The following is a 12586-nucleotide window of genomic DNA, read 5'->3' as shown; positions in this document are numbered from 1 at the left end:
ATGTAATCCCCATTTAGGTCTCCCTGCTGTCACAAACAAGGTAGCCTCCCTCTGCCTCTTTTGGCAACCTCTCTGATGTCTGAGATCTGGTCAGTCATACTTTACGTCTGATATCTTCCCTTCTCTTTATTTTCTTCCTCTTCCACCTGTCTAAGCTGTCCACGGAATGACATGACTGACTCTCTCTCTATTTCTCTTTCTCTCTCTCCCTCCCGGTCTTTCTCCGACAGGATGAGAGTTCAGTGAGCAGTGAGGACTTTGATATGACCGACCCCACATGGATATCAGCTGATCACGGCCCTGCTTCCAACCTGAGTCCCCCGAACCACGGAGAGAGAATGCACAGCCCTCAGAACTCGCACATTAAGGAGGAGGACGGTAAGAAAGAGCTACTACTGCTGCTTTCTCTCTCTCCTCTGATCTCCCTTCTCCTCTCTCCTCTCTCTCTCTTTGATTGAAATGAAATCCCTCATTGGTATGGTTTGTGGGGGAAATGGGGAGCATTTCCAATGTCACTTCCCACACTCACACTCACACAGTCAGTCAATGTGTAAGTTAGGCTGGGAGAGAGCAGGCTTTTTGGACTGTGATGTGAGTGGAGTGGAAGGCCAGGGTGAGGCGAGAGAAGATGTTAGAATACATTTAGATCAAGCGAGCCTCACCCTGCTGCCCCGCTCTCTCTCTCTGCTTCCGGTGTGGGGGAAGGGCTACTATTCCCACACCAGGGAGGAAGGGTGTGAACGGAGGGGGTTGGATGTTAGAAAGAGAGGCAGGAAGCCTGGTCAGGTCCTCTAGGCCAGCTAGAGTAGGCCTCAGGAGATGGGTAAAAGCCACTACCACCACCTGAATGGTGTTACCCTTGAACTCTGTGTAGAGTCATGACAAAGGGTCGACGTATTCTAATACACACTCTGTAACATCCAAGTATGAGTGGTACTGAGCAGAGAAACATTTCCCCCCTTAATACGAGTATGAGTGTGTTTTACTATGCTCCTTAATGCCTTTCCATGGCTCCATTTTTCAGTGGGCTGTAGAGATGCTCTGCTGTCGTGGGTGACGAAGCGTTGCCTGCTGCAGCTGCAGCTGCCAGGTAAAAGTGCAGAGGTAATCTTCCCGGAGAGAGCCATCATTACATGTCCGCTCGTGGCAAGCAGCAGCAGATGGGCCCTGGGAGCAGCATCGCACCCGGCGGATGGGATGCACCGCCGAAAATAAGCTAATAAATCAAATAGTTAACAGCGGAGAACACTGCCAGCCGTGCTCTCTCCTTCGCTAACTCTTTAGCAGACAAATATTGTCTAAATCATTTTGGCTATTCTTATATGCAAAGTCGGAACGTCTATACAGAAATGGTTTGTTGTGGGGGGGGGGGGTGCCTTGTTCCAAGAGGGCCCCAAGAGGTTCTCAGGCCCTGTGGTTAAGGGTGGCTATGATTTCACTGGGGCTCCAAAGGGAACCACGAGGGGCTCCTGATGCACTGACTTCCCGAGCCTGAGAAGCTCCTCAGTCAGCTGGCTGAGCTGTGGACTGGCCACTCGAGGCGCTTTTACTGGAGATGTGACTGGAAGGGTCATTGGGCGAGTGTCTGTGACAACAATATATACTACTCTGTAGTACCTTAGGCACTAGGCACTCCGTCCCTCACCAGGGATCATTCTTAGTAAAATGCTTTTCTCCCAAGTACTCCCATGGTTCCTGCTGCTGCAGAACCAAGAATGTCCATTACAAGTGATTTAGGAAGTTAGTTTGTTTCTCTGTGTGTTGCCTGATTGTAGACGGCGCACTAAAATAACAGAGCACTACTGTACTTGTTTAGCTAGCTACTGTGATTTCCCACACTGAAGTACAGCACTGTACCATATAGGGATTGTGGTGGGAAACACTGTGCTATATGAGGACAGAGAACCAGGACTACATGGTCCATGTCTTGTGTGTAGTACTAGGGCTAGCTTTGAGCGCACACACACACACACACACACACACACACACACACACACACACACAATACGAGGCTAAACTGGCTGTAGGCTTTAGGAACCATCAGACTGGCTGAGTCATTTCCCTACATTTCTCATGACCGTACAGTGTTTACATCCCTGCTTCCCCGCCTGGACTAGAGGCAGAGAGAGAGCAGAGCAGAGTACTACCACTACCACTACCATTACCACTACAATGCTGCAGCCTCTAGGCCAGTGGCACACATGATAACCTAATGTGTTTGAAGTCATGGAAAGTAGGTCAGTTGAAAATGACAGGAGGATTTTGATCCTCTTCCCCCCAGAGCTAAGCGATCGAGGTCAACTGTTCCAACAAAACACATAGATGAGAATAGCAATGCTGGATTATCTAATAGTCAGCGTAATGAACTGAGGTGGCCCGGTGGCAAAATATACTGATGTATAGATGTATGTATGGACAGCTGGAATATGAGTAGTGTTGTTAGGTAATGAACCCCTGCTGCTCCAAAACACTCTTAATTGGACAATACCGAATTAGACCTAGCCAATACTTGTTATAAGCACCACAGACTCCTTACATCAGTATCGGATAGTGTAACAGAACAACAGTTATCCCTGAGAAAATTACATGATAACATATGTACAGTACTGTGCCAACCAGACAAATTCCTTGGACAAATTAGCACATTTTGATAGATTGATGAGGTTTTCAAGGTAATGGCTTAATGTTATGTGTAATGAACAGGGATTTGAACTCAAGTGTATTGATCTTTTTTGAAAATATAACCCATTGGGAAAAAAAACTGCCACAGCTGGCCTTCAATAACAGAGGAAAACAAAGTGTTAGGCTAAAGGCACAATTGGGATTAAAGATGGCCGACCCATTGGAAACGTCAGTGTGTTTGAGTGACAGCGCCATGAGAAGCCTCATTAGTGTCAGCCGCGTCAGCCGTGTCAGGTCCATTTACGTGGTTTCTCCAAGCCAGGGATTCCTTGAGTACTGTCTGTCCCTGACCGTAGTGCAGAGTTTAAGACGCAAGCTAGGAGGCCATCTTTATGAACCTGCCTCTATTGAGAAGAAAAGTGGTTGCATTCCAAAAGGCACCCTATTCCCTATACAGTGCACAACTTTTGACCAGGGTCATTAGGGTGCCATTTGGGCTCTGGTCAACAGTACTGCATTATATAGGGAATAGGGTGCAATTTGGTACGAAACCAGAATTTCTACAACTGCCACACGCATACAAGGGGAGGTGATACAAATCGTGGCGGTAATCGCGTGATAACCTAATGGAAATACTCTAAAATATTCAGCGCCGTTAACATATGATATTTCACAGTGTGCTCTATTTGATTATGAGTGTGTTTGCCAAGTTCATCTCTGGGATTTGGGGCTCGAGCAACCGCACGAGCACGAGAGAGAGGCTGCAGAGTGAAGATAAAATCTAAAGGCGTCTTCAGATGAACTATGGGGAAGGAACAGGATAGGAGGACTAGGCTGCTCTTTTGTCCAGCTAAAATATACCCCCACCTACCCCCAATTCCACATGCTTCGGAGAGATGCCAACTACCCAAAATGTATGCACGCTAGCATACATGCTATCATGTGGTGTGGGAGGATGTCTACCACTAGTTGTGTCCTCATTTGTGCAGGGGAAGGATGCTTTCCACTGAGATAGGGCCAGAAGCCTGTTAATTATTAACAGCACCCCCCTCCACGACACACACAAAAAATAATAAGGCAAGTAAATTAATTATTACAAGCAAAAGCTCACTCGCAGGGAGAGAGACGGGTAACAATTTGTTTTGTTTACAGGAATGAGCACCAGCTGTGATTGAACGCCTGCCTTCCTGTTGGCGTATTTATAATCAGTGTGTGTTTCTCGGGGAAATTGCAATTAGATGCCTGACTTTTAACAGGAACAGTGTCTCCAACTTGGTCTTAATGAGGCAGTAGCAGCTTTGAGTGACTGGCTGGATGCTGCCTCAGAATGTTGGGACTCTCCCTCCTGGCTGGCTGCCATAGAGGATAGAGAGGTTTAGTGACCTCCATCTGCTTTCTTCCCCCTGCTAGCTAACTGCTAAGCTCTTCCCAGTCTCATTCCATGGCTGAGTACAAGGTGTGTGTGTGTGTGTGTGTGTGTGTGTGTGTGTGTGTGTGTGTGTGTGTGTGTGTGTGTGTGTGTGTGTGTGTGTGTGTGTGTGTGTGTGTTTTTAAGACCTTGGGATCACTCCCCACCCATGTCTCATATTGTTTTATGGGAGGGTAGAAGGGTGCATTTCAGAGAACCGGCGTAAAGGTTGCCCCATAAATCTCAAAAATCTGGAAGTTTGTACCCGTCCGTATCAGTCACCCTCCTGGTTCACCCCACGCCCAACACCCAATTGGACGCCTCAGATAAGATAAGTTGCGACGACAGAGTGTCTGTTTGTCTTTCTAAATTTTAAAGGTGGTTCCTCAGCAGCACCCAGTGACCCGAGGTATTGTGACAGCTCAGCAACATCAACAGAAGGGTTCCGAGCAGTTAAGCAGCACCCTTTCATTGCTTCACTGGGTTAGTGTGAAATAGCTGCCTGTTTCACACAACTAAGCTTGCTACGTATGGCTAGAGTCAGCATGTTAGGCTGCTACCTACATACAGTGGAGTAGAGTGCAGTGTAGTGCAGTACAGTAAAGTACAATACAGTGTATTACAATAGTACTGTACAATATGATGCGGTACAGTGAGTGACTAGGTCTTCCTACCTACACTAATGGAAATATTCAGTTCAGTCAAGTACATGCTTAACTGAATGAATGACAAAGACGGAATGCAATATGACATTTTATTAAATAGTTTGGGGAATGGTCTCGGAGCCAGATGATGTGATGGCATGTAGCCCTATGTGGTGCTGCTGGCATCGAAACCCCACGGAGTCACAATGATGGGCCTTCAGGTTATTATAGCTGGTAGTGGTGGGGAAGGGGATGGTTGTCAAAAACTGTTGCTGTGAAACCGCAAATGAAAGAACGATGGTAAGTTGACATATAAACACATCCCAAGATTTACGCCCATTGGTTGAGAGAGAGGAAGGTGATAATTGCAAGAGTGAGCCCATAGGCTAAACAGCAAATATGAGGAGTGTCCATTATTGTGCTTATAGACGATAAGTTAAATAGGTGAATGACATTCCACACATGGCTAGTAAGAAAGAGGAGAAGAAATAAGACGCTATGATAATGTGTTTTGTATTCATTCCCACAATGCCTGTAGAATAGGAAACCAAGTGAATTATGTTATGCTTACTGGATGACGTTAAGCGAGCATTCAGACCAGCCTTCCTGATTTGAACTGTTGTGAACTAGATTTGTGTTTGTCAGTCTTAACATAGCCCGATGATGGTGTATGTCCCATCACTCCACAGTGGGGAATGGGGGCAGAGTAGTTCCCGAGTTTACAAGATGAGACAGATGTTTCCAAGAGAGGGATATGAGATTACCCAGGAACCCAGCTGCCGGGTTAAGCCTACTACACTGCCTATTGACGTGGATAGGGCTGTGGCGGTCATGAAATGTTGTCAGTCGGTGATTGTCAAGCAAATAACACAGTAATTGCGGCACAGCAATTGGCCGTTAATTAACATAAACACATTTAACATCTACAGGCTTCCACACACAGCCTACAAGCCACTGATGTAGACCTTTGGAACATCTACATTTTAAAAAGTCTAATAAATTGAATAGCCTGCACCTTCACAATGAATCCATTATTTATTTTAGACAGGTCTAAAACATGATATGAAGAAAATGTAGTCTATTTCAGAAGAACAGAATAGCATACTCTGAGTTGTCCTTAAGTTAGGCCCTGGTATGGCCATGCCATATAGCTGTGGGCTACACTAGTTCATTTAGCAGACAACATTTGCTTATAATCCCATGCCATTCATTTATATTGTTTTATAGTATGAAGAATCCTTCTCACCCCCCCCTTAAATGATTTAGATGCACTATTGTAAAGTGGCTGTTCCACTGATGTCAGAAGGTGAATTCACCAATTTGTAAGTCGCTCTGGATAAGAGCGTCTGCTAAATGACTTAAATGTAATGTAAATGTAAGAATACAATTGAACATAGCTGAATAAAATAGAAAGAATGTTTTCGCCAAACAATTTGAGGGAGCGCGCACATGCGGCTATCCTGTGTTGATCGGTTGACAAAGAAACAGGTACTCCTATATTATTATTTTTTTTCACCTTTATTTAACCAGGTAGGCTAGTTGAGAACAAGTTCTCATTTGCAACTGCGACCTGGCCAAGATAAAGCTTAGCAGTGTGAACAGACAACACAGAGTTACACATGGAGTAAACAATTAACAAGTCAATAACACAGTACAAAAAAGGCGAGTCTATATACATTGTGTGCAAAAGGCATGAGGAGGTAGGCGAATAATTACAATTTTGCAGATTAGCACTGGAGTGATAAATGATCAGATGGTCATGTGCAGGTAGAGATACTGGTGTACAAAAGAGCAGAAAAGTAAATAAATAAAAACAGTATGGGGATGAGGTAGGTAAATTGGGTGGGCTATTTACCGATGGACTATGTACAGCTGCAGCGATTGGTTAGCTGCTCAGATAGCAGATGTTTGAAGTTGGTGAGGGAGATAAAAGTCTCCAACTTAAGCGATTTTTGCAATTTGTTCCAGTCACAGGCAGCAGAGAACTGGAAGGAAAGGCGGCCAAATGAGGTGTTGGCTTTAGGGATGATCAGTGAGATACACCTGCTGGAGAGCGTGCTACGAGTGGGTGTTGCCATCGTGACCAGTGAACTGAGATAAGGCGGAGCTTTACCTAGCATGGACTTCTAGATGACTTGGAGCCAGTGGGTCTGGCGACGAATATGTAGCGAGGGCCAGCCGACTAGAGCATACAGGTCGCAGTGGTGGATGGTATAAGGTGCTTTAGTAACAAAACGGATGGCACTGTGATAAACTGCATCCAGTTTGCTGAGTAGAGTGTTGGAGGCAATTTTGTAGATGACATCGCCGAAGTCGAGGATCGGTAGGATAGTCAGTTTTACTAGGGTAAGTTTGGCGGCGTGAGCGAAGGAGGCTTTGTTGCGGAATAGAAAGCCGACTCTTGATTTGATTTTCGATTGGAGATGTTTGATATGAGTCTGGAAGGAGAGTTTACAGTCTAGCCAGACACCTAGGTACTTATAGGTGTCCACATATTCAAGGTCGGAACCATCCAGGGTGGTGATGCTCGTCGGGCATGCGGGTGCAGGCAACGATCGGTTGAAAAGCATGCATTTGGTTTTACTAGCGTTTAAGAGCAGTTGGAGGCCACGGAAGGAGTGTTGTATGGCATTGAAGCTCGTTTGGAGGTTAGATAGCACAGTGTCCAAGGACGGGCCGGAAGTATATAGAATGGTGTCGTCTGCGTAGAGGTGGATCAGGGAATCGCCCGCAGCAAGAGCAACATCATTGATATATACAGAGAAAAGAGTCGGCCCGAGAATTGAACCCTGTGGCACCCCCATAGAGACTGCCAGAGGACCGGACAGCATGTCCTCCGATTTGACACACTGAACTCTGTCTGCAAAGTAATATTCTTAATATTCTTAATTTAGAGTTATTTATTTAACTTTAGTTTTGATACAAATGTTGGGTTATTTGTTTTGATTTTTAATACGTTCTAAAGCTGCATGGTGCGACTATGATTTTAAAAAAGTATCTTGAAATGCATGAACTCCGTGTAGTTTTTTTGCACAGGCTGGCTGTACATACTTCATTAGTCTCATTCACAATTTGACAAGCACTTGATAATTTCCTGGCTGCATCCCCTTTGTGTGGCTGTAATGCCCCCTAAAAATGCCTTTTGTGGCCTTTCGGCCCTTGGGCTGAATATAATCATTTTAATTCCCTTTTCCCGGCTCCATCCCGAAGCACCTCTCACTCACATGGCCCCCAGTCACATGATCGGGTCTTTCTCACGGCCTGCAAGTGAAAACAGACACCTCCGGGACGCAACTCCGCGCATCCTTATCCAATTCCAAGGCGCGTATTGAAGATATTGGAAGAATTGTCCACATTTACTTTTCGTCAGCCAACAAGATGAGTAGGCCTAACAAACAGCAAAAGCACTAGCATATGTCAATCTACTATCCCCCATAGTACAAAAGTTGACCTATTCTGTGCGAGAAATAAATATTCCAAACATAGTCTGGGACAGTTGTGGGATGCGATAGATCCCAAATTAATACAACCACTAGCAATGAGGCTGATGCAACAGATGAGAACGTTTAGCTTAAAACGTTGATAAACTGTCAGGCTATTTCTTCACATTATAAGCGCAGCAATGCGCGCACGGCATTAGCAGGAAAACACCATTATCAAAAGTGACCACAAATGCGATTATGCATGTAATGCTGTTATTATGAAGGTGCATTCTTATGGTGAAAATGATCTTCCTCAAACTTGAAACTCACGCGCTGCGTATGTATAACTTTTTGACTCGCGGGCCACAATGGGTTCTAAAATTTGACAGAGGAGCCGGGCCAGGAGCATTTGGAGGGAGTGTTTGGGCCGGATATACTAAAGCATTAAATGTAGTGTGTGCAAACCTCATAGCACAGTAAGAACACTACAACCCAATTTATTAACTGTCTTTCAAATGTGAAAAATAGCCCTTATCAGTTAATAAATTTGTCTCAAGGAATATGCAAGATATGGCATTTACATACTATTTCGGAGATACTGGGAGGAGGAAATGTAAATAGATTAAAATAACATACGCACTGTGATTTATCAAGATTGCGTCTGTTTTTAATAAGTTTCAATCGAAGGTGCAAAGTTAAAGAAATCAACATTTATTGAAAAATGGAATCACTTTCAACATTCAAAACATATTATTACACAACGAAATACTCAAGCTCAATAATATCTACTTGTGTTAAACTCCGCAAAATCATGGATGGATTGTCCTGACCGCGCGCTCTTCAAACTCGCCACGGACGCCCTCGCCTTCACGCGCAAACAGTACACGCGTATCGTTGCCAAGCACACAGACATAGGCTGTATTAAATATCAGCTGAAAATTTAAATTAAGAGCGATGTGCGGCGTGTTAATTAAGCTACTGTACCGCTGCTGTGCGTAAATGCGCATTGCTCTTAATTATAGACTCTACACCCATGGTTGAGCGGATCATGCAAAAGCATGATCGTGCGGCAGGGTCGATTTCCGCACTTATAAACCCAGGATCGTTACAATATCATTATGGTGGGAGGAGCTCTGGGCCACAACGCTGACAAACCCTCCACAGGCCCGACAGTGAAGATTAGCATGCTCTCGTAGCCATATTTACACTTTGCATACAGTAGGATCTTAATTTGTTCACTTTTTAGTTTGCTGCGAATGTTCCTGCAGGAAATGCGAACTTGTAGTGTATTCAAGGTTTAAAGGTAGCTTCAGCGAAATGATGTTGCCACGACCAGAACTGCAGATATTGAGATGAGCGAGATGCATGACTTTGCTCTTGCACAGTCTCACACACAGTATCTGTATGTGGTGGTAGCCAGAGCACCAAAACAGTGGAGAAGTTGAGCTTTGCACTTCAACGCTCTTAGTTGTTGCGGAAATCGACCCACTATGCTGTTTACTTTTTAAAATGTCAGACTTATTTTGCCCTAACAAAAAATGTATCAACCCAACAAAACATTTCCATTAATTATAATCCACATAATAATTCAAATTTGCTCTTGCTACAGGATTTCTACTGTAGCAAACTGGCTTTCCCTCAATCCCTGAATAACCAAGGGTTGCGCATCAGTTAGAATATAACCGTGCATCAGATAGAATTGAACAGTGCATCAGATATAATAGAACAGTGCATCAGTTAGAATAGAACAGTGCATCAGTTAGAATAGAACAGTGCATCAGTTAGAATAGAACAGTGCATCAGTTAGAATAGAACAGCGCATCAGTTAGAATAGAACAGCGCATCAGTTAGAATAGAACAGCGCATCAGTTAGAATAGAACAGCGCATCAGTTAGAATAGCATCAGTTAGAATAGAACAGCGCATCAGTTAGAATAGAACAGCGCATCAGTTAGAATAGAACAGCCCATCAGTTAGAATAGAACAGCGCATCAGTTAGAATAGAACAGCGCATCAGTTAGAATAGAACAGCGCATCAGTTAGAATAGAACAGCGCATCAGTTAGAATAGAACCGCGCATCAGTTAGAATAGGACAGCGCATCAGTTAGAATAGGACAGCGCATCAGTTAGAATAGAACAGCCCATCAGTTAGAATAGAACAGCCCATCAGTTAGAATAGAACAGCGCATCAGTTAGAATAGAACAGCGCATCAGTTAGAATAGAACAGCGCATCAGTTAGAATAGATCAGTTAGAATAGCATCAGTTAGAATAGAACAGCGCATCAGTTAGAATAGAACAGCGCATCAGTTAGAATAGAACAACGCATCAGTTAGAATAGAACAGCGCATCAGTTAGAATAGAACAGCGCATCAGTTAGAATAGGACAGCGCATCAGTTAGAATAGAACAGCGCATCAGTTAGAATAATAGTGTTCGGAATCCTTTCATCTATACAATTTTGTAACTAACAGACCAATTATTTTTGTTTTCCCCAATAACATGCAGAGCAGAACAATGCTCACTACATGTAGTGGTTTATCCTATCTTCTTTTCTCTCTTCCCTTTTCCTGTTTGTCTCTTTTAAGGAGCTCTAGTCTGCATATATCCCCTGCCCTCCCGAACCCACCCTTCCCTGTCCTCTCCCTCACAGCGCTGCTACTGCCTGCTGCACCCTGTGAGCAGTCTGATTCCCTGCCTTCTGCCTTCCCTGTGGGGATTGAGTTTTTGCTGGAAGGAAATGAGATCAGATAAAGCTCCCTCCGGCTCTGACTCTAGCCCTGGCCCCACAGTATCCTACACTCCAGTCACTCACACAGCCACAGCCTGATACTGCTGTGCTGCACTTGCTGGCCATGGAGGGAGACAAGGCAGACAGGACAGGACAGGACACGGCATGGCTGGGCCTGAGGTGGGACTGGGACTGGGCTCTGCTGAGGAGATGCTGCCACATGAATACTTAGTCAACGTCATGCTTACTAGCTAAGCTAACGTCCACGGCCATCAGAACTACGGTATCATTCATATCAGGCACAATATATAAGATATATAAGATAAACAGTGTTACTCTTGTGGCCCACGTTACTCTTATACAGCACATTTCCAAATCCTTTTCTTTCCCCAATATACTCCCAACATGGCCACTTCCACTTGGCTATTTGTGTATGAGATGGATTAAGGCCAGAAGAGGAAGTGGAAAGTGTTACCTACCTGGGACTTCTAGCTCCCATTCTGAGCAACCCTGAGGTCATCATTTACACTGTACACAGTTTTCTGTTTCTGTACACAGTTTAAATGTTTACATTCGGGTCAATTTTCTCATTCTCCTAACCTTCAACCCCACTCTTGTATGCCCCTCCTAGCCATGAGGATATTGCCTGGCTGTTTTGGGCTGGCTGATGGAGGAAGGGGGAGTCAGGGCTAGGGGTTGGTGCCGGGGCTGCTGGGGAGTAGGTGAGCTTTAGACTCTGCCTGCTCCAGGGACAGGCACTCCCTGATGATGACTGGAATTGGCTATGTACAGTACACTATGTTCAGACACTTTCTAGGCTACGTGGTGCTTGTCTCCTGGTTTTCCCATCGTGTAGAGCTCAGTCATTGACATACGGTAGGTCTAACTAAAGTCAGTCGGCAGTGCAATATCAGTATTCTATGTGTGATGTTTGTTTGATTTTCTATTGTCAATGAAACGACTTTGTAAAGACATACCCAAGATGATGCCAAACTGACATCCATACGTAGAGAGAAATGTTCATGGTTAATGCAGAGAAAATTCACGTATGCTTTGGAAACGGGCGTAATGGGTGAGTTTCCGACTGGCACGATGTCAATGTGTCGTGTAAATGGCCAAAAAGAGTAGAAACTGGTCACCTGCTTTTACACTATGTGCAATGTTTCTTTTGAATAAAACATATGTACACCTTCCTAATATTGAGTTGCACCACCCCCCTCTTTTGCCTCAGTTCGTCAAGGCATGGACTCTACAAGGTGTCCAAAGCATTCCACCGGGATGCTGACCCATGTTTTGGGGTTAACTCCAACGCTTTCCACAGTTGTGGCAAATTGGCTGGATTACTTTTGGGTGGTGGACCATTCTTGATACACATGGGAGACTGTTGAGTTTGAAAAACCCAGCAGCTTTGAAGTTCTTGACAAAAACCGGTGCACCCGGGCACCTACTACCACCTACTACCATACCCTGTTCAAAGGCACTTAAAACTTTTGTCTTTCCCATTCACCCTATGAATGGCACACATACACAATCCATGTCTCATTTGTATCAAGGTTTAGCCATCCTTCTTTAACTTGTCCCCTCCCCTTCATCTACACTGACTGAAGTGGATTTAATAAGGGGTCATCAATAAGGGATCATAGCTTTCACCTGGATTCACCTGGTCAGTCGATGTCATGGAAAGAGCCCGTGTTTTTAATGTTTTGTATACTCAGTGTAGTTTCACCATATTAAAACAAAAGTTCAGTCCACATAACAGGG

The 12586-nt window shown here is 44.5% G+C and overlaps 1 protein-coding gene across 2 annotated transcripts in view; it reads left to right on the top strand.

The window, feature by feature from the left end:
- Nucleotides 1-12586, top strand: part of LOC135504553 (nucleolar protein 4-like) — a 134072-nt gene that overhangs the window by 82605 nt on the left and 38881 nt on the right. For both annotated transcript variants that reach the window (XM_064923254.1, XM_064923253.1), the window contains exon 5: nucleotides 231-378. In XM_064923254.1, the coding sequence (XP_064779326.1) occupies nucleotides 231-378 (148 nt within the window). The remainder of the gene's footprint in view (nucleotides 1-230; nucleotides 379-12586) is intronic.

Source organism: Oncorhynchus masou, chromosome 18 (genome assembly GCF_036934945.1).
Source record: "Oncorhynchus masou masou isolate Uvic2021 chromosome 18, UVic_Omas_1.1, whole genome shotgun sequence".
Lineage (NCBI taxonomy): Eukaryota > Metazoa > Chordata > Actinopteri > Salmoniformes > Salmonidae > Oncorhynchus > Oncorhynchus masou.
This window is presented reverse-complemented; position numbering and strand designations above follow the sequence as displayed.